Source organism: Triticum aestivum, chromosome 3D (assembly GCF_018294505.1).
Source record: "Triticum aestivum cultivar Chinese Spring chromosome 3D, IWGSC CS RefSeq v2.1, whole genome shotgun sequence".
NCBI lineage: Eukaryota > Viridiplantae > Streptophyta > Magnoliopsida > Poales > Poaceae > Triticum > Triticum aestivum.
In genome coordinates this window covers 465,784,699-465,811,032 of record NC_057802.1, presented here as the reverse complement: position 1 = coordinate 465,811,032, position 26,334 = coordinate 465,784,699, and the positions used below count along the sequence as shown (strand labels likewise).

Here is a 26,334-nt window from a genome sequence, read left to right as displayed (position 1 = left end):
GAATTTTGACCTTAAATTTAATTAATAAAATATAAGTTTTATCTATTAAAAATTGCACTGCGAGTCCAATGATATAATTTATGTGGTGTATAACTTATATTTTGCTAGTTAAATCTATGGTCAAAGCTTGATCCAAAATACAAGGAAGAACTATAAACAACAACGGAGGAAGTAGGTACATTCCACTCCGAAGAAGGGCCAAGCAACACAACAGATACTTTGGGCTCTCTCTCCGGGGTGAAAACCTATGTGGCTCAAGCAATGGCCAAGGAGGTGTTGTTTCATAGTTTTTGATACTCACCTGTTTGTCAGAGGTGTATGTCTTTAGGTGGCATTGTGCCACGTTATGATTTTGTCTTGGGGTGACATATCTAATGAGTTTTGCTTGGTGTAAAACCCCGACCTGGAACCAGTCACCTTCTTGGAGGCGTTGTCTTGAGATTCTAGCATCTATAGTCTCCATCCTGGAAGGAAGTTTTTGAGATGGCTTTGGACAATGGCCGTGGAGGGTGGACACCTAATTGGTTTTGGCTTGGTCTTTTTGTGACAGTTCCCGGAACAAGCTTTCGGCCCACCCTATATATAAAGCAAACCACCATATACCCATACATCAAGTCGGAGTGTAAGAAAGAAAATAGTAAATTTGTTGGGGGCAACAACATAAACATGCCCATAAAAGAAAACAAGAAAACAGTGATACAAGGTCGCGCAGAGCCAATCAATCACTAGCTACTGCTCTGCAAGATGGCGCCCAACAATATCAGCGAATCATTCATGCCTCCTAGCCTCTATCTGTCCCGCTGTCTAGATAACGGGTGCCAGTGCTACAAGAAGGCCACTAATTTAAATAACGAGTTAATGGTACACTTAAAAAAATACCTGCTCAATCACCATCTTGTTATGCTTCCAAGGAGTCCACGTCGTCACTAACACTAACTAGAAGAGGCATTTCCTCTTACTGGATTGAGTTTCTAGGATCTTGCCAAGGGCAGGGGCTTGTCATTCAGGCCCCAGAGCCTCACAGATAAAACTCCACAGGAAGCGGGCACCATAACAGGAGAAGGAAGCTGTGTTCCATACTCGGGGACACCACAAAGGGGGCACAAACCATCACTAGGCCCATGTTGCTTGACCACCTATGTCCTCGAGGGGAGGCGACGGCCATGCATAAGCTGCCACACGAAGATCTTGATCTTCAACGGAATCAGAGCCTTCCACAAATGAGTTGTCCATAATATGGTCGGCGCCTGACATAGGGCATGGTATGCGAGTCAATAGTGAAGATCCCGGACGCGGCTAGCTGCAAAGAAACAACATCCGTAGAGTACTCCAGCATTGCAAGGAGGGCCTCCCTCAATTCAGTGCAAGCTAAGGTCTCCTCAGGGCCAAATGTTCGTCGGAACGGGATGTTTCAAGTCCCATTGTGGGCGGCCGAGGCAACCAAAAGCATTGGGTCCGAGCAGATTGAAAACATGCCAGCGAATTTGGGAAGCGGGACCCTTTCAAGCCATGGGTCCAACCAGAAAAGGGACCCTTCTTCAATCCCCATGGAGACACTGCTCCCGAGACGGATCACATGCTTTACCGACTAGAGAGATTTCCATAATCAGAATTGGGAGTGCTCCTTACGATCACAGGCTAGGAGGAGACGACCCTGCGGATATTTAGCTTTAATAAGTTGCAGCCATAAGCCCCCCTTGTCTCTGAGAATCCTCTAGACTCATCGTAGACTCACAGCATAAGGGCCAGATTCATGCGTCGGGACACTAGACTACCTGAACCACAATGGTCCTTTGGGCAGCAAATATCAACCAATTTCACCATATTTTTTTGGCAGCTTGGATTGACGACTTGGTCGTCGAGATTCAGTGGCCGTGCTGGCCGACATTCCATATTGTTTAGGTGGTGTCCTCTTTGATGACGATGATTGTGGGTACTACTCTTCTGGTCCCTTTTAGCATTTGTGAGGTCGATGTGTTGGTTATGTGCATGTTCAATGTGTTGTCATGTGTTGTTCAACATGCGTTGATAAAATCAATGGAAGTAGATTATTTTGTAAGTTTACAACTTTTATGAAACTCTTCCCGAACCAAACATGAACCTTTCCCAGCTCATCGTGAATAAGCAGGAGTGAAGAAAGAAATTCTTTGACCACGATCAAAAGATAGGAGGGGTTCTCTTTCTTTCATCGCCGAAGAACATCGATAGAGAAAAAAAACCGACTATCGGATTTGAACCGATGACCCATTATCACAAATCCAGAACAAAAGTTCTAACAAAATGACATATTAAATCACATTCAAATCAGAATTTCAACTACAAATCTGGTGAGATGTGACCTTTTTACCACAATGGAATTTACACTTGAAATTTCCACATCAAGTACTAGCTAGCATACGTGGTCCTTTAAGATGGAAAATTCTCAAACCAAAATGGATGGCGTAGAAGTGTCCACGGGCAAGGCAGTGGACCAACAGGCGCCAGAGGAATGGGTAGCTCTGCTTGGGACACGCAGCCACCCAAACACTCCATTCACCCTCTTCCCCGTCTGTACCACTCAAAACCTCACCTCCGCTTGTATTTCTATTTCCCCGTCCCTTCCTTCCTTCTAGACACCAATCCTTCTTCCTCACCCGACTGCCCAACTTCCGGAGCAAGCGAATTGCATCATGCCCGCAGTGATGAAAGCTCTCGCCGCCGCCTCGCCGGTCTCGGCGCCGCCATCGCCCCGTCGGAGGGTCGCAGGTTTTGTTCTCTTCTCACTGAAGCTGCATTTCCATTTATGCGCTCTAGTCTCTAGACTTGTAGTGACCGATGTATGAGCGCCTGTTCATAAGTTTCTGAATCCAGTATGCGTGCTGTATGCAAATTTCACTGCATGATTTCCTTCCTTTGGGAGAGTTCAGAATTGACTACATGCTTCTCTGTTAAGGCTGCCATTTCGGTTGGAATAGCGTTGTTCATATCTCACTCGCTCGGGTCGTTCTCTGTTAGTCTAGATAGCGTTTGTTTGGTTCAGGCATCAACACCAGCGACTATTTTCTTCCGAAGTACCAAGTTGATTCTTCCACATATTCTGGGTAGTCCTTGTGATGTCCAAATCTATATTTTGCGTTACAAATCACACGCTAAATGCTGTTTCAGCTGCTGATGGAATCATTATGTCTAGACTATTTCGTTAGTAACAATCATGGCCACCCGCAAAATAAAAATAAAAATCATGGCCTTAAGACATGCCATTCTGAATCTCACATTTCAGTACCTGACACGCTGCATGTACAGGCTCGTCAGGCGCGCCGTGCCAAAGCCTGCAGTCCTCCTTCCGCGGCATCTCCCTGCGGTGCTGTCCCAGGAAACCGGCCCACCGCTCGCCGCCGCTACGCAGCTCTCGGGCGGCGGCGCAGGTGGTGGCGATGAAGCCGGCGATCCAGTTCATCCAGGGCACGGACGAGCAGACGATCCCGGACGTGCGGCTGACCAAGTCCCGCGACGGCACCAACGGGGTGGCCATCTTCGAGTTCGACCAGCCGTCGGTGTTCGACTCGTCGGCGGAGCTCGGGGACATCACGGGGTTCTACATGATCGACGAGGAGGGCGTGCTGCAGACGGTGGACGTGAGCGCCAAGTTCGTCAACGGGAAGCCGGCCAGGGTGGAGGCCAAGTACGTGATGCGCACGGCCGGGGACTGGGACCGCTTCATGAGGTTCATGGAGAGGTACTCGCAGGCCAACGGCCTCCAGTTCGTCAAGAACTAAGTCACATCTCCTCGATGGGCCTTGTGTGTTGCCCATGTTCAGTTCAGTATAACTGTCGAGCTGGTAACGAAGGTGAATGATTGTACTGAGGTGTCATGTGTATCTCTTATGTAACTTTGACATTGTGTGAAATTTTGTATACACCAGCTGAAATCACGTAACATTTTTCTTTTTCTTTTTTCGAGCAACTCGCACTAAGTCGGAAGAGAATCCACGCGTTAATAAGGAAAACTGGTAGAAAACCGGCACGTGCGACACACACGCACCAGTCCCGACGTTATGCATCAGTCGAGCTGACAAACTCTGCCACTCAAGCGACTAGAGTCGACACACTACAACACGACAACGGTTTCTGAATCAAATGCTTCGGCTTCACCTTTGCAACGCGAAGTCACTAGCCCTAAGAGCATGCATCCGTCGAACCGATGGCTCTACCACACCCAAACGATCATAGTTGATACCCTAGGATATCAGAGGAGTTTGTTCAAAAAGAATATTGTATCAAGTAATTCGACGCACAAAAGTACATTCAAAGAACAATCCAAATTATACCCTAGAACACAATGAACACACAAAAAAAGTTGATACCCTAGAACACAATGAAAATTTCCGAAACCGCCGCTATGGCTTCCATACCAACCTAGAGGCTGCACACTAGTCAAGGCGACCGCTGTTCTACCCAAGTGTTCAAAGCCGAGCATTGCGGAGCTCCAGTCCTTGTGAGGGTCCGATGAAATCCCAACTCCCCTCCAAGGTGCTTCACTGCAAGTCCTGGGCATCGGTCGTTTCCGCTCATGTTGAGTCGGCAACCCCATCCAATGTACTGCTACAGTCCACTCTAGCAGCCTAGGCTGAGCTCCTGGTGCATGTTGGGAGCTTTCTGGAGCGAGCGAAGGCTGCTCCGGAAAAGCTCTCTCTTGTGTCGGCTGTGTTGCAATCCGCTCCTACGCCACGTCCTCCTAGTGAGGTCGATGTTGGTGGCCCGGTGGAGAATAGGGTTGATGAGCTCTATGGTTGTTTCTCCCCTAGAGTTGTGGACAACTTGTCATCGTCGTCTGCTTTGCCCACTGTGTTGTCTACTGCTGAGGGTGGGACCATTGCCGGGTTTGTGCCTCCGGTGCTGTAGGTGATGCCCGAGCTTCAAGTGCTATGTGCGAGCTCTGATTCGCCTCTATTAGTGGAGCATACGATGGTGGCAACCATGTGTGAGGGACATGCTTCAACGGTGACATGTGAGCTGAGTGAGGTGAACTTGCCTACGCGCTCACATGTGGCTTCTGCACCCGTTCCACCCCCGCTGGTGGATAATTCCAATGCTCTCTTTGCAAAAGAGCTTTGTGACTTGCTCGCTACCGTGGAGGCTATTAGCCCTGGAACTGGAAGGGTGATTGCTTGCCTCCTAACGGGAACAACATTCAAGGGCAAATGCAAGAAGGCGAGGGATTGCCCTCGGACCGGTATAGTGAAGGAGAAGTCACTATGGTGCAAAGGCAAGAAGAGTGGCGCCATGGATAAGGCGCCCGCAAATGCTTAATGGATGATTCTTGGTCCTTCGGCTCATCCACACGGTCGGCTCGTCCTCACGGTTTGGGTCGTCATTGTGGTTTGAGGTGGTCCACTATCTTTTGTTGGGATGTTCTTGAAGGAAATATGCCCTAGAGGCAATAATAATGTTATTATTTTATTTCCTTATATCATGATAAATGTTTATTATTCATGCTAGAATTGTATTAACCGGAAACTTGATACATGTGTGAATACATAGACAAAACAAAGTGTCCCTAGTATGCCTCTACTAGACTAGCTCGTTAATCAAAGATGGTTAAGTTTCCGGACCATAGACATGTGTTGTCATTTGATGAACGAGATCACATCATTAGAGAATGATGTGATGGACAAGACCCATCCGTTAGCATAACATAAATGATCGTTTAGTTTTATTGGTATTGCTTTCTTCATGACTTATACATGTTCCTCTGACTATGAGATTATGCAACTCCCGAATACCGGAGGAACACCTTGTGTGCTATCAAACGTCACAACATAACTGGGTGATTATAAAGATGCTCTACAGGTGTCTCCGAAGGTGTTTGTTGGGTTGGTAAAAATCAAGATTAGGATTTGTCACTCTGTGTATCGGAGAGGTATCTCTGGGCCCTCTCGGTAATGCACATCACTATAAGCCTTGCAAGCAATGTGAATAATGAGTTAGTTATGGGATGATGCATTACAGAACAAGTAAAGAGACTTGCCGATAACGAGATTGAACTAGGTATGAGGATACCGACGATCGAATCTCGGGCAAGTAACATACCGATGACAAAGGGAACAACGTATGTTGTTATGCGGTTTGACCGATAAAGATCTTCGTAGAATATGTAGGAGCCAATATGAGCATCTAGGTTTCGCTATTGGTTATTGACTAGAGATGTGTCTCGGTCATGTCTACATAGTTCTCGAACCCGTAGGGTTCGCACGCTTATCGTTCGATGACGATTTGTATTATGAGTTATGTGATTTGATGACCAAAGTTTGTTCGGAGTCCCGGATGAGATCACAGACATGACAAGGAGTCTCGAAATGGTCGAGAGGTAAATATTCATATATTGGAAGGCTATATTCGGACATCAGAAAGGTTCCGAGTGAATCGGGTATTTTTCGGAGTACCGGGGAGTTACGGGAATTCACGGGAGAAGTAATGGACCTTATTGGGCTTTAGTGGAGAGAGGGGAGAAGGGCCAAGAGGTGGCGCGCGCCTCCCCCCTGCCCAAACCGAATTGGACAAGGGGTGGGGGCGCGGCCCCCCTTTCCTTCTCCCTCTCCCTCTCTTTCTTTCTCTCCTACTCCGAATAGGAAAGGGAATCCTACTAGGACTTGGGAGTCCTAGTAGGACTCCCTATGCTTGGAGCGCCCCCTAGGCCGGCCGGCTCCTCCCTCCCTCCTTTATATACGGGGGAGGGGAGCACCCCAAAGGCACTCAAGATTTGTTTTAGCCGTGTGCGGTGCCCCCTTCCACAGTTATACACCTCGGTCATATCATCGTAGTGCTTAGGCGAAGCCCTGCGCCGGTAACTTCATCATCACCGTCACCACGCCGTCGTGGTGAAGAAACTCTCCCTCGTCCTCAATTGGATCAAGAGCTTGAGGGACGTCATCGAGCTGAACGTGTGCTGAACGCAGAGGTGCCGTACGTTCGGTGCTTGGATCGGTTGGATCGCGAAGACGTTCGACTACATCAATCGCGTTACTTAACGCTTCCGCTTTCGGTCTACGAGGGTATGTGGACACACTCTCCCCGCTCGTTGCTATGCTTCTCCTAGATAGATCTTGCGTGATCATAGGATTTTTTTTTGAAATACTACGTCCCCCAACAGTAGCATCCGAGCCAGGTCTATGCGTAGATGTTATATGCACGAGTAGAACACAAAGAGTTGTGGGCGATAATAGTCATACTGCTTACCAGCATGTCATACTTTGATTCGGCGGTATTGTTGGATGAAGCGGCCCAGACCGACATTACATGACCGCGTTCATGAGACTGGTTCTACCACCGTGCTTCGCACACAGGTGGCTAGTGGGTGTCTGTTTCTCCAGCTTTAGTTGAATCGAGTTTGACTACGCCCGGTCCTTGTTGAAGGTTTAAACAGCACACTTGACGAAAAATCATTGTGATTTTGATGCGTAGGTAAGAACGGTTCTTGCTAGAAGCCCGTAGCAGCCACGTAAACCTTGCAACAACAAAGTAGAGTACGTCTAACTTGTTTTTGCAGGGCTTGCTGTGATGTGATATGGTCAAGACGTGATGATATATAAATTGTTGTATGAGATGATCATGTTTTGTAACAGTTATCGGCAACTGGCAGGAGCCATATGGTTGTCACTTTATTGTATGAAATGCAATCGCCATGTAATTGCTTTACTTTATCACTAAGCGGTAGCAATAGTCGTAGAAGTAATAGTTGGCGAGACGACAATGATGCTTCGATGGAGATCAAGGTGTCAAGCCGGTGACGATGGTGATCATGACGATGCTTTGGAGATGGAGATCAAAGGCACAAGATGATGATGGCCATATCATATCACTTATTTTGATTGCATGTGATGTTTATCTTTATGCATCTTATTTTGCTTAGTACGGCGGTAGCATTATAAGATGATCTCTCACTGAATTTCAAGGTACAAGTGTTCTCCCTGAGTATGCACCGTTGTGACAGTTTGTCGTGCCGAGACACCATGTGATGATCGGGTGTGATAAGCAATACGTTCACATACAACGGGTGCAAGCCAGTTTTGCACAAGCAGAATACTCGGGTTAAACTTGACGAGCCTAGCATATGCAGATATGGCCTCAGAACACTGAGACCGAAAGGTCGAGCGTGAATCATATAGTAGATATGATCAACATAGTGATGATCACCATTGAAAACTACTCCATCTCACGTGATGATCGGACATGATTTAGTTGATATGGATCACGTGATCACTTAGATGATTAGAGGGATGTCTATCTAAGTGGGAGTTCTTAAGTAATATGATTAATTGAACTTTAATTTATCATGAACTTAGTCTTGATAGTATTTGCATAACTATGTTGTAGATCAATAGCTCACGATGTAGCTCCCCATTTATTTTTGATATGTTCCTAGAGAAAATAGGTTGAAAGATGATAGTAGCAATGATGCGAACTTGGTCCGTGATCTGAAGATTGTCCTCATTGCTACACAGAAGAATTATGTCCTTGATGCACCGCTAGGTGACGGACCTATTGCAGGAGCAGATGCAGACGTGAACGTTTGGCAAAGCTCGGTATGATGACTACTTGATAGTTTAGTGCACCATGCTTTACGGCTTAGAACCGGGACTTCAAAAACGTTTTGAATGCCACAGAGCATATAAGATGTTCCAAGAGCTGAAATTGGTATTTCAGACTCATGCCCGAGTCGAGAGGTATGAGACCTCTGACAAGTACTTTGCCTACAAGATGGAGGAGAATAGCTCAACCAGTTAGCATGTGCTTAGATTGTCTGAGTACTACAATCGCTTGAATCAAGTGGGAGTTAATCTTCAAGATAAAATAGTGATTGACAGAGTTCTCTAGTCACTATCACCAAGTTACTGAAACTTCGTGATGAACTATAATATGCAAGGGATGACGAAAACGATTCCCGAGCTCTTCGTGATGCTGAAATCGACGAAGGTAGAAATCAAGAAAAGCATCAAATGTTGATGGTTGACAAGACCACTAGTTTCAAGTAAAAGGGCAAGGGAAAGAAAGGGAACTTCAAGAAGAATGGCAAGCAAGTTGCCACTCCCATGAAGAAGCCCAAAGCTAGACCTAAGCTTGAAACTGAGTGCTTCTACTGCAAAGGAAATGGTCACTGGAAGTGGAACTGCCCTAGATACTTGGCAGATAAGAAGGATGGCAAAGTAAACAAAGGTATATTTGATATACATGTTATTGATGTGTACTTTACTAGTGTTTATAGCAACCCCTCGGTATTTGATACTGGTTCAGTTGCTAAGAGTAGTAACTCGAAACGGGAGTTGCAAAATAAACAGAGACTAGTTAAAGGCGAGGTGATGATGTGAGTTGGAAGTGATTCCAAGGTTGATAAGATCACCATCGCACACTCACTTTACCTTAGGGATTAATGTTGAACCTAAAATAAATGTTATTTGGTGTTTGCGTTGAACATAAATATGATTGGATCATGTTTATTGCAATACTGTTATTCAATTAAGTCAAAGAATAATTGTTCTATTTACATGAATAAAACCTTCTATGGTCATACACTCAATATAAATGGTTTATTGAATCTCGATCGTAGTGATACACATATTCATAATATTGAAGCCAAAAGATGCAAAGTTAATAATGATAGTGCAACTTATATGTGGCACTGCCGTTTAGGTCATATTGGTGTAAAGAGCATGAAGAAACTCCATGCTGATGGACTTTTGGAATCACTTGATTATGAACCACTTGATGCTTGCGAACCATGCCTCATGGGCAAGATGACTAAAACTCCGTTCTCTAGAACAATGGAGCGGGCAACTGACTTATTGGAAATAATACATACTGATGTATGCGGTCCGATGAGTGTTGAGGCTCGCGGTGAGTATCATTATTTTCTGACCTTCACAGATGATTTGAGCAGATATAGGTATATCTACATGATGAAACATAAGTCTAAAACATTTGAAAAGTTCAAGGAATTTCAGAGTGAAGGGGAAAATCATCATAACAAGAAAATAAAAGTTTCTACGATCTGATCGTGGAGGTGAATATTTGAGTTATGAGTTGTCTTCATTTGAAACAATGTGGAATAGTTTCGCAACTCACGCCACTTGGAACACCACAGCGTAATGGTGTGTCCGAACGTCATAACCGTACTTTATTAGATATGGTGCGATCTATCATGTCTCTTACTGATTTATCACTATCGTTTAGGCGTTATGCATTAGAGAGAGCTGCATTCACGTTAAATAGGGCACCATCTAAATCTGTTGAGACGACACCATATGAACTGTGGTTTGGCAAGAAACATAAGTTGTCGTTTCTTAAAGTTTGGGGCTGCGATGCTTCCGTGAAAAAGCTTCAACCTGATAAGCGCAAACCCAAATCGGAGAAATGCATCTTCCTAGGATACCCAAAGGAAACTGTTGGGTACACCTTCTATCACAGATCTGAAGGCAAGATTTTTTGCTAAGAATGGACCCTTTCTAGAGAAGGAGTTTCTCTCGAAAGAAGTGAGTGGGAGGAAAGTAGAACTTGATGAGGTAATTGTACCTTCTCTCGAGTTGGAAAGTAGTTCATCACAGAAATCAATTCCGGTGATGCCTACACCAATTAGTGAGGAAGTTAATGATGATGATCATGAAACTTCAGATCAAGTTACTACCAAACCTCGTAGGTCAAACAGAATATGTTCCGCACCAGAGTGGTACGGTAATCCTATTCTGAGAGTCATGTTACTAGACCATGACGAACCTATGAACTATGAGGAAGCGATGATGAGCCCAGATTCCGCGAAATGGTTTGAGGCCATGAAATCTGAGATGGGATCCATGTATGAGAACAAAGTATGGACTTTGATTGACTTGCCCGATGATCGGTGAGCCATTGAGAATAAATGGATCTTCAAGAGGAAGACGGACGCTGATACTAGTGTTACTATCTACAAAGCTCAAATTGTCGCAAAAGGTTTTCGACAAGTTCAAGGTGTTGACTACGATGAGATTTTCTCACTCGTATCGATGTTTAGAGTCTGTCTGAATCATGTTAGCAATTGCCGCATTTTATGAAATCTGGCAAATGGATGTCAACACTGTATTCCTTAATGGATTTATTTAAGAAGAGTTGTATATGATGCAACCAGAAGGTTTTCTCAATCCTAAAGGTGCTAACAAAGTGTGCAAGCTCCAGCGATCCATCTATGGACTGGTGCAAGCATCTCAGAGTTGGAATATACGCTTTGATGAGTTGATCAAAGCATATAGTTTTATACAAACTTGCGGTGAAGCCTGTATTTACAAGAAAGTGAATGGGAGCACTACATCATTTTCTGATAAGTCTATGTGAATGACATATTGTTGATCGGAAATAATGTAGAATTTTCTAGAAAGCATAAAGGAGTGTTTGAAAGGAGTTTTTTTCAAAGAAAGACCTCGGTGAAGCTGCTTACATATTGAGCATCAAGATCTATAAAGATAGATCAAGACGCTTGATAAGTTTTTTCAATGAGTACATACCTTGACAAGATTTTGAAGTAGTTCAAAATGGAACAGTCAAAGAAGGAGTTCTTGCCTGTGTTGCAAGGTGTGAAGTTGAGTAAAGACTCAAAACCCGACCACGACAGAAAATATAAAGAGAATGAAAAGTCATTCCCTATGCCTAGTCATAGGTTCTATAAAGTATGCTATGCTATGTACCAGACCTATTGTGTACCTCACCATGAGTTTGGCAAGAGGGTACAATAGTGATCCAGGAGTGGATCACTGGACAGCGGTCAAAATTATCCATAGTAGAATAAGGATATGTTTCTCGGTTATGGAGGTGACAAAGAGTTCGTCGTAAAGAGTTACGTCGATGCAAGCTTTGACACCGATCTGGATGACTCTAAGTCTCGATCTAGATACATATGGAAAGTGGTAGCAATTAGCTAGAGTAGCTCCAGTCAAAGTATTGTAGACATAGAATATTTGCAAAATACGTACGACTCTGAATGTGGGAGACCCATTGACTAAACTTCTCTCACAAGAAAAACATGATCACACCTTAGTACTCTTTGGGTGTTAATCACATGGCGATGTGAACTAGATTATTGACTCTAGTAAACTCTTTGGGTATTGGTCACAAGGCGATGTGAACTATAGAGTGTTAAATCACATGACGATGTGAACTATTGGTGTTAAATCACATGGCGATGTGAACTAGATTATTGACTCTAGTGCAAGTGGGAGAGTAAAGGAAATATGCCCTAGAGGCAATACTAATGTTATTATTTTATTTCCTTATATAATGATAAATGTTTATTATTCATGCTAGAATTGTATTAACCGGAAACTTGATACATGTGTGAATACATAGACAAAACAAAGTGTCCCTAGTATGCCTCTACTAGACTAGTTCGTTAATCAAAGATGGTTAAGTTTCCTGACCATAGACATGTGTTGTCATTTGATGAACGGGATCACATCATTAGAGAATGATGTGATGGACAAGACCCATCCGTTAGCATAGCATAAATGATCGTTTAGTTTTTTTTGTATTGCTTTCTTCATGACTTATACATGTTCCTCTGACTATGAGATTATGCAACTCCCGAATACCAGAGGAACACCTTGTGTGCAGTCAAACGTCACAACGTAACTGGGTGATTATAAAGATGCTCTACGGGTGTCTCCAAAGGTGTTTGTTGGGTTGGCATAAATCAAGATTAGGATTTGTCACTCCGTGTATCGGAGAGGTATCTCTGGGCCCTCTCGGTAATGCACATCACTATAAGCCTTGCAAGCAATGTACTAATGAGTTAGTTACGGGACGATGCATTACGTAACGAGTAAAGAGACTTGCTGGTAATGAGATTGAACTAGGTATGAGGATACCGACAATCGAATCTCGGGCAAGTAACATACCGATGACAAAGGGGACAACGTATGTTGTTATGCAGTTTGACTGATAAAGATCTTCGTAGATTATGTAGGAGCCAATATGAGCATCCAGGTTCCGCTATTTGTTATTGACCAGAGATGTGTCTCGGTCATGTCTACATAGTTCTCGAACCTGTAGGGTCCGCACGCTTAACGCTCGATGACGATTTGTATTATGAGTTATGTGTTTTGATGACCGAAGTTTGTTCGGAGACCCGGATGAGATCATGGACATGACGAGGAGTCTCGAAATGGTTGAGAGGTAAAGATTCATATATTGTAAGGCTATATTCGGACATCGGAAAGGTTCCGAGTGATTCGGGTATTTTTCGGAGTATCGGGGAGTTATGGGAATTCACCGGGAGAAGTAATGGGCCTTATTGGGCTTTAGTGGAGAGAGGGGAGAAGGGCCAAGAGGTGCCGCGCGCCTTCCCCTGCCCAAACCGAATTGGACAAGGGGTGGGGGCGCGGCCCCCCTTCCTTCTCCCTCTCCCTCTCTTTCTTTCTCTCCTACTCCGAATAGGAAAGGGAGTCCTACTAGGACTTGGGAGTCCTAGTAGGACTCCCTATGCTTGGCGCGCCCCCTAGGCCGGCCGCCTCCTTCCTCCCTCCTTTATATACGGGGGAGGGGAGCACCCCAAAGGCACTCAAGATTTGTCTTAGCCGTGTGTGGTGCCCCCTCCACAGTTATACACCTCGGTCATATCGTCGTAGTGCTTAGGCGAAGCCCTGCGCCGGTAACTTCATCATCACCGTCACCACGCCATCGTGCTGACGAAACTCTCCCTCGTCCTCAACTAGATCAAGATCTCGAGGGACGTCATTGAGCTGAACGTGTGCTGAACGCGGAGGTGCCGTACGTTCGGTGCTTGGATTAGTTGGATCGCGAAGACGTTCGACTACATCAACCGCGTTGCTTAACGCTTCCACTTTCGGTCTACGAGGGTACATGGACACACTCTCCCCGCTTGTTGCTATGCTTCTCCTAGATAGATCTTGCGTGATCGTAGGGATTTTTTTTGAAATACTACGTTCCCCAACAGTTCTTGTCGGCTTCAATTGTGGTGTACACGTCATGAGTTATTGTGTGTTGGATGCCAGGTTGCACGTGTGCTCGTGGTGTCTCATGATTGGTGAGTAGTCCAATTATGATCTGATTGTATCGGTTTTTAATAAATTAACTGGGAAATTATCTTCTTCTTAATTAATTGATGAGCAATTCTTTTGCCTCGGTTTAAAAAAAACATCCTACAACACACGAAGGTGATTCAAGAGCCATCACTCCAGCTTCCACACTAGCAGTGGCAGAGCTTCTCATGGACCAACTTGGGTCGTCTCTACCCCCTCTCCGCATCCCACCCGATGCGTTTTTTATATCCCTTAGCATTTCGTCCATAAGTCTGGTAAAAGTAAGCCCAAAGCATTTTTTTGCCCCTGGCCCATTGCCCGCACACGAATCTGAACCAAGCACCGCCACTGCACACTGGCCTATGAGCTAGCGAAACTACAAGGCATTGTAATCCACTGCATCTAACAAAATATCCGACCTCTAAGGGAACGCCCCAAGGGAGGAGCGATGAGTGCACCGCCGGTGCCCGCTCTAGCCAATGTCGGAACTTGAATTTTACCCAGAGAGGCAGAACCACCCCGAGACCCAATTGACAAGATATATGAAGGGGCTCCTCAACGGCGTCTCAAAGAAGGGGAAGAATGTCCGGGGCCCCATCATCACCAACATGGATCGAGGTCAGTGCTAGTGAAAGAGCATGGTGCCATCATGTTTGGTTTTGGTAATTCATGGTAATCCTTATGGACTAATGGTTGCCTTGAGTTATATTTGAAGGGTTTGTCGATAGGCTTTGCCTGAAGACCATTTGTTGGTTTCAAGGTTATAAGGAGAAGATAATATGCAAGGTTGATCAAGACTAAGTCAAATAGTGAATCAAGTTGATCAACACACAAAGCGTAGAAGATGTACCGAGAGGGATGAAGTGATCCCATGGTATGGTACGCATTGTCCATTACGCTTTGTGTAGTAACCATGGTCTATGTGAGAGTTCTATGTGGGGTTAGGTATGTTTCCATGGGCATGCATCAAAAGGAACATATCATATAACCCATGGAGGATGACATCAAGTGGTGATCGTCATCAAGGTTGCAGTGTGCAGGTTCAAGTAGAGCATCACGAAGAGATCATGCTTGAAGCTTGTCGTCCATTGTGGTGACAATGGACTTGTGAAGATGTGCCAATGAGTGGCTCACCCATATTGCAGTATGGGGGAGCAATCTACTAGTCTTCATCATGCATGAGCAATCAAGAAAGGTGGTCCAACTTGAGGAGTACAATATCGTCATCATCGAGCTCAAGTGGACTATGTGCAAGGCAAAGGTTTGTCCTTGATAGGTTTTCTATTTTACCGATCTCATGGTGTTAGTTGGGAGACCGGGTTATAGGATCGATAGCCATACTATAAAGGGGGGCTCTTAAGTGAGTAGCTTGATCATATTGTCCGTAGAGAGCTCAAACCATTGCATCCTGGGCATCATCTTTCTTGGTTCTTGTTTGGCTTTTCTCTGTGTGAGTTTTGACCTTGTGGCCATCTTATTGACAAGCTCGAGCTCATCGAAAATGGATTTCGTATGCATCTTCTTGTGTGTTTTACATGTTGGAGTTTTTGCCGGTTCTTATATTGGGAAGGCTCTCTTCCTTATACTATTGGATAGTGCTTGTTGTCTTCTATCCAACAAGCTTGAGTTTGCTGTTCTCGGAGTTCATTTGCAGAAGTTATGACAGTTCTAGTTTTTCCTTCACTGGCGATTGTACCGCTGGTGGAAGCGGTTGTACTGGTCGACCAGTACTTCCCGTTCAACCACCGCCCTAGGGTTGATACCCTAGGGTTTGCAGTGCTCCAGGTGTCTGCCGAGAGGTTGTACCGCTGTTCTCATGGCAGTTGTACCGCCTCAAACATTGCAAACTCCAGGATCATTGCTCTGCGGATGTACCGGCCTAGTACCACTTCAAACACCGGAAAAGGGGTGATACCCTTCGGATGTGGAGCAGTAGTAGGGAGGTAGTGCCCCAATAGTTTCTGGATGGCTTCGGCGTACCGGTACTACCGGTGACTCGGGCGGTTTGTACCGCTCCAGACTTGACCACCTCAAGTACTTAGTCCCGTCGGTTGTACCAATCCAAGTATCGCTCCAACTACCGGTCAGGGGTGACTCCCTACTATTGTAGAGCGGTAGTGGGAGGTGGTAGCCCGGTAGTTCCTGGATGGCTTTGGTTGACCGGTGCGACTCCTGGTTGTACTGCCTGGTACTCTGCTGTAGGGAAACCCGGAAAAGGCGGTTGTACCAGTCCTTGGACCGATTGTACTGCCCCTGTGTTTTTCTGCAACATAACGGGCAGATTCATGGGGTCCTATAAAAGGAGTTCTTCTTCCCCAATGGATCTTATCCTTTGAGCTCGTATTTGCCCCACATTGTCGGCCTTCTTTGAGCTTCCTATCTCTCAATCCCTCCAATGATTCTGGCTAGTTCTTGAGGGAAAAGATAAAGGAGATCTAGATCTACATTTCCACCAATCACTTTCTCCTTTGTGTGAGGGGAGCCCCTTGGATATAGATCTTGGAGTTCTTTGTGTTCTCTTCTTTGTTCTTCCTCTCATATTCCTCCATAGCTTTTGTTGTTGTGGTGGGATTTGGGAGAGAAGGACTTGGGCACTTCGTGTGTCCTTGCCATTGCATTTTGTGCATCGATTTGAGTTCTCCACGGTGATACGTGGAAGTGAAAGTTGAGTAGCTTATTACTCTTGGGTGCTTGGTACCCTAGAGCTTCTTCCTCTTGGGTGCTTGGGCTCCCTAGACAGTTGGTAGTGTTGCGGAGCTCAATCATTGTGGTGTAAAGGTCTGGGCAAGTGTCGGGGTCTCCAATTAAGTTGTGGAGATTGCCCCGAGCAATTTGTACGGGTACCGAAGACCGCCCCCAAGGGTTTCCATTTGTACGGGTTCGGTGACCGCCCTCAAGGGTACCTTAGTGGAATCACGACATCTTGCATTGTGCGAGGGTGTGAGTAGATTACGATGGCCCTAGTGGCATTTTGGGGAGCATTGTGCCTCAACACCGCTCCAAACAGAGATTAGCATACACAAGGTTGTGAACTTCGGGATACATCATCGTCTCTGTGTGCCTCGGTTATCTCTTACCCGAGCCCTTTACTTATGCACTTTACTTTGTGATAGCCATAGTGTTTCATGTTATATATCTTGCTATCACTTAGTTGTTTATCTTGCTTAGCATAAGGTCTTGGTGCACATAGGTAAGCCTAGTCGATTTAGGCTGTGTGCTTGACAATTTAAACGCATTTGTTCAAGCTTATTAAACCGTAATTATTTTAAAGCGCATATTCACCCCCCTTTAGGTGACATCCACGATCTTTTAGCTAGGCTTTCACTTGGAGCTCACCAAAGCCGTCGTCGCTGCAGCCTGCCTACTCGACCGCCATCGAGAACAAACTTACCTCCACCTCCCAAGTCATTGTAGGAATGCATGGCAGTCAACTCGCCGACACCGTTCTCGACCACTGAAGCCAGCAGAGCACCAAGGTATCCCCCAAAAGTTAGACTCCTTTGAGACATCATCCTTGATTTGTGGCTCATCGTTGTTGTCACCAGGATGTTCATTTCCTAGTGTGATATCGGTTAGGCCGGAAACACGCACACATATAGTGTCACCGCCCCGATATCTTTTTCTCCTGCCATAGTGTAGGTTGCCCCACAACGCAACAAAAGATTTAGGTGGACTACCACACACCAGTCTCACACTACTAGGCCACCATCCCTACCTCGCCACCATCGTGTCTCCCTATAAATTGCCGCCTAATGTCCTGCAAATGCATCCAACTTCCTTTGTCATGAAGACCTAGAGAATTCGGGGGAGGTCATCATTGGAATATACAGGCCAAGTTCTGTAATGTAATTTTCCCACTAGTGTATATGAAAATATGAAGATTATAAAACTTTCTACTTTACAATGCATGAAGTATTGCTACTTTGAAGCACTTTAATTATTGTATGCTAAAAAGGATAATAGTGTTGTTGCCTCTCAATCTCAGTTCTATTTGGTACCTCCATCACACATCTTTTTATATATATTTTTGTGACACCTCATTTGTGCATCTTTTGTTCAATATCTCTCTCTCTCTCTATGCAATACTTCATCTCAGTGTAGTCATAACTCATTCTCTAAACACAAGAGAAACTCCATATAAATGCTCTAGCATTGTACTGATACGTCTTAAATGTATCTATAATTTTGATGCGTTCATGCTATTTTTATATCATTATTGCATAATTTTGCCATAATTTTATATGAATTTATTGGACTAAGCTATTAATCGAGTGTGAGTTGTTTTCTACATGCTTTTGGACTTTTTAGAAAAAAACATAATTTCATGTTTTTTTAAATATGTGACTTAGTTTTGGATCAGGGCGGAGCCAAGAGCCACCTGAGCTAGCTGAGGGGCCCCATGTGGGCCCCACACAACAAGCCCACATGTCCTAGGGTCGGGCCGTGAGGTGGGGCCATGTGGGTCCCACAGGGCACCCGTCGACCGCCTCTTGACGCCCTGGCTCTATATTCTTTCGAAACCCCCAAAAACAATGATCGAGAATTTTTTCCACCGCCGCCACGCGTTCCGAGGGAATCCAATCTGCAACCCTTTTTGGTACTCCGACAGGGGAAGAAATCATCATCAAAGCTATCTTCATCAACCTCGTTGTCACCATGTGCAGGTGTGACTAGTCCTCCTTGAACAATGGGCCCATAACAACAGCTAGATAACATTCTCCCCCCTTGCTTCTCAATACAAATATCACATGAGTTGTCCTACATGTTTGTAATTCTTGATGTATTTATTGTGATTGGCAATTTTTACTTTATAATTATATCTATATATGATATCTTTATGATTCTTTTGAGTTTTTTGTTGCATGATTCACTACTACATATCCAAATAGCACTAATCAGCCAAATTACATCATCAATCACTGGTTTATGGTTGGTTAGTGTTCGAGGTCGTTGATGACTTGCTCATTACAGATCGGCCAACTGTTCGGTCAGTGATGTGGTAATAGTTCTTAGCGTCTGCCGGTCAGTCGAATGATTATGCTCATTTAACTTAGGATTTCAGAAGTGGAATTACCCTTGGTTTTTCCACCAGCTGCTTAACAATCTGGCCTGTCTCAGCTTGCTTCTTTCTGAATCCCTCCATGTATTGATAGGTTTTTTCTAAGTAATGCATTTGTTTGTGTTGTTTTCTTCTTTAAGATGTCAACTTCATCTTGATGCGCAACTGCACACTCCCTTTCTGCAGTTAGTTAGCCTCTAGAACATCAACAACACTTGGCAATTCATGATGTTAAGGATCGTGGCACTGCTCTGGGATGATCTTACATTTTGGGGGAGCTCGGTATTTGATGTTGGGGCCACTTGTTGTACCATTGGAGTTCCATTTGGATCCTCAAAAGCTGAGGTTAGTAAACATGGTTATAGCAAAAAAGTTACAACAACAAACCATTTAAACAAACGAGTTTTTAAAAGGTGCCATTAGAGTTTCGATTGGATCCTGAAAAGTTAAAGTTAGTTGACACATGACAAGAGCAAGAAGTTACAACAACGAACCAATTAAACAAACAAGTTTTTTGAAGGTTAAAACAATGTACCTTGTTGCATCCTACAACTAGATATTACCAGCTATTTATGTTCATTATGTAGCACTAGTTGAACAATATTTGAAATGGTACATAAGTCACACTACAAAAAAATACACTTTCGTGATGATACATGTTTGTCACAGTAGGTAGCATTTTTTTGTCATGCATGTACATCCATGACGATTTTATGACAGAATCAAGATAGTCATACCTGTGCTGTCATAGAAGTGTTCCATGACATTACCAAAATTATCATCACGGAAGTGTGCACTTCCTTGACGATAAATCGCGCGTCACAGAAGTGCTTTCGTCAAGGGTGACCGACACGTGGCATCCACCGTAACGGAACGCCATTAAGCTACCGGGTCCGGTTTTGGATCCGATAACCCGCTAACAGCCCCGACCAATGGGGATTTTCCACATGTAAAATCATCATTGGCTGGAGGAAACACGTGTCGGCTCACCGTTGGGTCAGATGTTATCCACTCATTGGACCGAAGGCGCCTATGATACGTCGAAACGTGGCACGACCGAACAGAGGTCCATTCCTGTGAAAAGGCCAGCCCGTTTGACTTGGTCAAAAGGTGGCGGGCCGGCCCACGGAAAGCCTGTTAACGGCCTATTCACATATAGCCCATTTATAGCCCGCTAACCCAGGGCCTATTACGACCTATCCAAATTAGGCCCAGTAGCGTCATCTGGGCCGTCCAATATGATTCCAGCCCATTTTATGTTTCGGCCCATGTATGGCCCATGACATATTTTGACCCATATGAGGCCCTTTGTAACTCTTGGCCCATTAACGGCCTGTGGTGAAACTGGCCCGTAATGAATAGTGTATCACTTTATACCCATTAACGGCCCATTAATCCATTGGGCCGTTTGCAGCCCATGTTATCTTTCGGCCTTCTCAGGGCCCATTTATTCTTGGGCTCATTTCCAGCATTCGGTTACTTACGGCCCGTTACTGCCATTTTCTGCTTGTGGGCCAAGTTCAACCCGTGGTTACAGTCGGCCCGTTTGTGGCCCGTTAATACGTTGGGCCGTTTTCATAGCATCATCAAATACGGCCTATTAACGATGGCCCGTTATGGTCGACCCATGAACGGACGACTCCAACTCTAGCCCGTTTACGGCCATAATGCGATCTGTTTTTGGCCCTTGTTTGGCCAATCAATCATACGACCCGTATAAGGCCCGTCGATGATACAGCCCATAGAAGGCCCATTGTTTCTACGACCCGTAGAAGGCCCATTGTTTCTATGGACCGTAGAAGGCCCATTGTTTCTACAGCCCGTATGAGGCCCAGTGTCACTACAGTAAATATTTAGCCCATGGTTATTGTGGCCTAGTTTTAAAAATAGGTTATTGCGGCCACTAGCAAACCGCGGAAAAAGAACTGCACTGACTACAAGCAAACAAATAAACAAGACAACAAGGAAATAAATAAGCAGCAAACTTACGCTAGGCTATCACGGCTATTACACATATTACATCCACTGGGCACCAAAGTTCGCCACCAGTGCAAATAAACACGTCGACAAAAGAATATACAAAACTGAGAGCACTTCGGAAGGCACTAGGACTGGCCAGGTCGGCCCCCAAACAGCCGAACAAGCTGATTAGACCTCAGTTGTGTCAACGATAGATGCATCACCCATAGCTGTATGGCATGATGGTGCGCAAGGCAGTCCTCTGACATCTTCATTACATCTTTGACTTCAAGTCGGAGCTGAGCTGAAGCAAGCCTTTCCGCTTTAAGTTGAGACTGAAGAAGTCGAACTGATTGAGGCAGCGACTGCACAGAGGTTGTCTCACACCTGCTGGTGAGTAGCTCCAACTCACTGTCTTCATCAAGACAGGACCTTGGGGTCATCTCGCTGTCCTCAAGATGGTTTGGCTCACTATCTTCCCTAAAGTTCTGCCTGGCATAAGAGATACGACTCTAAAAGAGAAACAAGGAGACACGTAACAGGTTTCACAATTATATAAGCGAATAAATGGATCTGTTCTGCATAAGGAACATGTTTTTACAACTACAATTTGAAACTGGTAGTTGTTGCAAACATCCAATCAGATGTAAATAGCAAAGCAAACATCAGTGGAGGAAATGATGCCTATCCAAATCTATACTAGAACAAAGTTTGAAGGCTTGAGAAGGATGAACTTACATTACATGTTAACACGGGCTGGACAAAGCCCTTCTCCATGTTGATGGAAGGATAATCCAATAAATTCCCCAAAGAAAATTCTTTATAAGCATTGCCATTATTCTACATTTTGCAAAAGAGTAAATATAGATCGAATAATATTGGAAGAAACAGAGGATAATGAAGCTCAGGTGCAGATTGATGATACATAATCAAATAGCAATTAATTAAGTACATCGTTACAAGGCAAAAGGGAGAGAGGTACTAACAAGAGCAATGCAGAGCCCAGTATTGTTGTGAGATCGTATGATCCTTTGAGCAAGGAGATTCATCTGAAATTAGTTTTCATACAAGAGAGAAGGTAAGGCACATGCAGAAATTTAGGAGTTCAAATTTTGAATTGATATCATAGACAGTACCTGACACTGGGCTCCCAGCAGTTCTAATAGGGGTTTGGCCACTGGAGTAGGGGTAAAGTGTGGTACAGTTGGGCCTGTGTTTTCTGTGGCTGCTGATCTATCTGATTTAACAGGTATCACTACCTTTTCCAAATACCTAGTTTGTACTCCTTGAGGATGTGCACTCACCCTCTTCCTTTTGGACATCTATTACGAAAGAACAATATTTGACTGGAAAAACATAGTATGACAACACATGGAATGGGTACAGAAAATGGATAGGTATGGCATATACTCATATATGATGCTTAAACTAAGCAGATGGTGTAACAAAGTAGAAGTAATGCAAGAGGTCAGATGCAAAATATGTGCGACCAATACAACCTTGCCAAGTTAGAGCAAGCACCTTGATGGGTGAATAAGATAGGCCATCCTCCACCATGCCAATTTTGTTAGCTAGTGGATTGTTCCGCAATATTCCTCTCGTGCGCCCATTCTCATATTCATTTTGATAATGTTCAATATCTGACATGCATGAAAACATAAAAACAAGTGAGATTATCTTTGTAATGCAGAAGTGATTCTAATCCAATACTGCCTCCCTGTAAACCCCTTTGTGCTATCTCTGCAATTCTGTTAAGAGATGCCATGCATGCTGTAATTTGGTGTGTGCATTAATATAACGTGGCCTACTACTCAAAATATGAGAGCTCCAGAAGTGATGACACTTCGCAGACGACATCTTCAACATATAGTAAAGAAGAACAATTCGACCTGACCTGACAGATTCAAAATATACTAAGGGAGAACAACTCGACCTGACCAGACGACCGCAAGAGAAGAGGATCATCTTAAAGAAGAGCAGAAGAGCAAGCATATTGAAGATATTACAAGTATTCAATACAATGTCGGTTGGCTACCCATGATGAACCAGAGCACACAGAGAAATACTATTCTTTCTGGTCTCTCCATATGTGGCTCACATGCATTTCGAAACTAAAGTAGGAACATTTAGCTGACCAATTAAACATCTCTCATTTTTACTAATATCAGCATAATATCAGATATGAATTTGTACAACTAAGCTTGTTTAGCTCGATGGGTGGAGCAGTGCTATTACAACACGAACCACATAGGTTGATTGTGGTCACCATAAAATGGGGAAACCATAAGCATGATGAGTACAGTGTTGACCGTGGCAGTGGGATGGCAGATCTGAAGCTGCAAACCGTGCAAAGGGTAGTTAGCAACCGATGTTTGCTTTGAAATAACAACTAAGATTTGGTATGGAAAAGAAAGTACAGTCAACAAGTGACAAAGAAATGCAATTCTGCTGTCTCTCTATATGTCGCGACATGCATTTGGAAAGTCAAGTGGGACCTTTAGCTAACCAATTAAATGTGTCTATTAACTAATATGAGTGTCATATCACAATCATATTTGAACAACTAAGCTTTTGAATTTTGAGTGTTGTGTTCTTTAGCTTGAAGGGCGGAGTAATGCTAGTACAACAGAAAGCACCTATGCAGATCATAGTAGAGTAGATAAAAGGGGAAAACCCTAAGCATCAAGAGAAAAATCAGGAAAGTGGAACTAGCTGGACCAGTGGGTGGCGCACATGCTTTTCGAAACGAATATAGGAACATTAGGTGACTAATTAAACGTTCTCTGTTTTAGTGATATGAGCATCATATCAGATTCGTATTTCAACACGTAAGCTTTGGGTTGAGGTCTTGAGGAGCAATGCTAGCACGACATGAAGCACCTACGATGATGGTAGTGAATATAAAGGGAGGAAACCATAAGCTTTACGAGTATAGTGCCCGTGCCATGGCGGATCTGAAGGTGCAAACCAGACAAAGCTACTTCGCAACCAATGTTTGCTTTCAAGTAGCCACTACGATTTGGTACGGACAAGAAAAGTACAGTAAACAAATTACGATCTATTTTCCGGGTGAGATCAATAACTTAAGCACATATGGAAGAGTACCACCTCTCTTGCGATGCCGTGTAGGCCTCTGCTGATACATTGAGGGTGCTGCGGGTGCGATGGCTGTCGACGGCGGGGAAGAAGACTTTAGACGGAAGACGGCCGGATCGGGGGATAAATCCTGTTGCCGTGGACGAGGCGGTCGTAGAAGCGGCAATGGCAAGGTGGTCGACGGTGCCGATGAAGCGAGAGGACGCGATGAAAGGATCCTGGTCCAGCGCCGTGGATGAGAGACGTCCATCTCTTGCAGTGGACGACGGGGTAGGGGTAGCGGCTCCGGCAAGGTGGAGGATGGGGTGGCGGACGGAGGAGGCTGGCCACAGTGGGGAGGTTGTTGTGGCGTCGATGGTGTATGAATGGGGAAATGGAGGGGAGGGGGGGATCTCAAACTTTGGGACGCGCTTCTCTGAAATGTGGGAAAGTTATGAACTTATCCCCCGTTTAAAATTTCGGACATCGCGTCGGTTGGGGATAGGACGGTAATCTCGCATCTCCCAAATATTTGCCGGTAACTATTTCGGGCGAGGAGAGGGTGTTTTGCCGCCGACGGTTGGCGCCCACGGTGTATGAACGGGGCTGACAGGTAGGGCGGTTGTGTCACGCCTGAGGGAAGTTACACATCTGCCCCTATTTAAAATATTAGCCTACATCGATTTCAGACGAGGAGAGTTTGTTTTGCCGCCCATCATGTATGAATGGGGAAATGGAGGGAGAGACACATGTCTTTCGGACGAAATGTGTTTTGCCGCCCACGTTTGGCGCCCACCGTGTCTGAATGGGCCAAGAGGCCGTCGTGTCACGTCTGATTGAACTTACTAGTCTACCCCTGTCGACAGCAGTGTAAATCCGGTCGATAAGGATGTAAGTGTTAGGGGTAGACTGTAATTTCCATCTCACAAACACTTGCTTCAAGCAGCCCACAAATTATAGTGGGTGTTTAGCCGCTTCGTTCAAAACTTGGGAGAATTAGCATTCATGTTTGCCCTGGGCCCTGGCAAACTAAATTCAAATCCAATTTGTATTCGACTACAAATATCCACAGATAATTATATGTTTTGTTATTTATTTCTTCAAAACCACAACAAAGATTTATTTCATCTTTATATATGATTATGATTTAGAAATGCCGTGATCTTCGAATTCAGTAGGTTGGATACACTTTGAGTCAAACAGTTATTTCATCCAATACAATATGCTCACACGAAAAACAGTTCACCTTATGTCAATCATACAAGTACTGAGGATTACCTCGCCTAAAAAATTCGGATCATTACAACACATGGACAACATAGGGGGTCTTACAACATAATCCATTCAGAGACATGACACAACATGCAAGTACAATAATCTAATGACAATTTCAACTGGTATCTAAAGAAGAACCGGGATTACCCTGGGCTTCAGATAGCAGAAACAGCAGGACCTCCTCCGTCTTCAAGTGCAACATTCTTACTTCCTCCAATTCTTGGGTTGCTTGCATAATGCGTGCTGATAATTCCATAATTTCCATCCTCAAGATAAAGATTACCTCATTCATGGCAGCCACACCATCTCTTTCTGCCTCTAGTAGAGCCTCAAGAACTATAATATCTGTGCTCAGACTGCTCTCTGGCGGTGTTGCCTCTGAACTGCTACCATCTGGTAACATGGATGGCACACTGCTTCCAAAAATAGATTCTGGGGTTGTACATTGTGTCCTAGTGTGAACGACATCCTGAAAGGTTTCCGCTAGACATAAGTAAGAGATAGTTATCGCATGATCCAGGCAGTAAGCTTACATGGTAAATGACATACGAATTATTGCCGAGCATGGCAAGCTATATTTAAATGGTTCGAAGCAGCATCAGCCGAAAAGAAATTAAAATGGTAAGATGAAAGTTGAAAGGGAGTGTACCACCGCTATATTTAAGTTGCCAAGGCATCTAAGCAGTTGAAATAATCTAAGAAAGCACTTAACAGTGTGGCCTCATATAAACTACGAAGGCAGTCTTGTGATGAAGTTCAGAGGAAAATTTAAGGACTCAAATGAACTAGGTATGCATTTCTTTATGATAGTACAGCAGGCACTGCTGACATATTGGCCAACTCAGGTATAGTGTAACAACAAACAAGCATTCGAATCAATCAATACAGCAAAGCAGACAACTGAACTATTTGTAATTCTGTAGGATTACA

General features: G+C 44.5%; 1 protein-coding gene across 1 annotated transcript; it reads left to right on the top strand.

The window, feature by feature from the left end:
- The first annotated feature begins 2,493 nt into the window (after positions 1-2,493).
- LOC123079721 (photosystem II reaction center PSB28 protein, chloroplastic) lies at positions 2,494-3,930 on the top strand. The gene is made up of 2 exons (XM_044502518.1): positions 2,494-2,745; positions 3,283-3,930. Exons 1-2 carry the CDS (start codon positions 2,670-2,672, stop codon positions 3,753-3,755), a joined length of 549 nt encoding a protein of 182 aa, XP_044358453.1. The 5' UTR covers positions 2,494-2,669; the 3' UTR covers positions 3,756-3,930.
- Positions 3,931-26,334: the final 22,404 nt, after the last annotated feature.

Coding starts and splice junctions, on each gene's coding strand:
- LOC123079721 (XM_044502518.1), top strand. CDS start 2,670: ATGCCCGCAGTGATGAAAGCTCTCGCCGCCGCCTCGCCGGTCTCGGCG. Junction 2,746..3,282: donor GCCCCGTCGGAGGGTCGCAG/GTTTTGTTCTCT, acceptor CTGCATGTACAG/GCTCGTCAGGCGCGCCGTGC.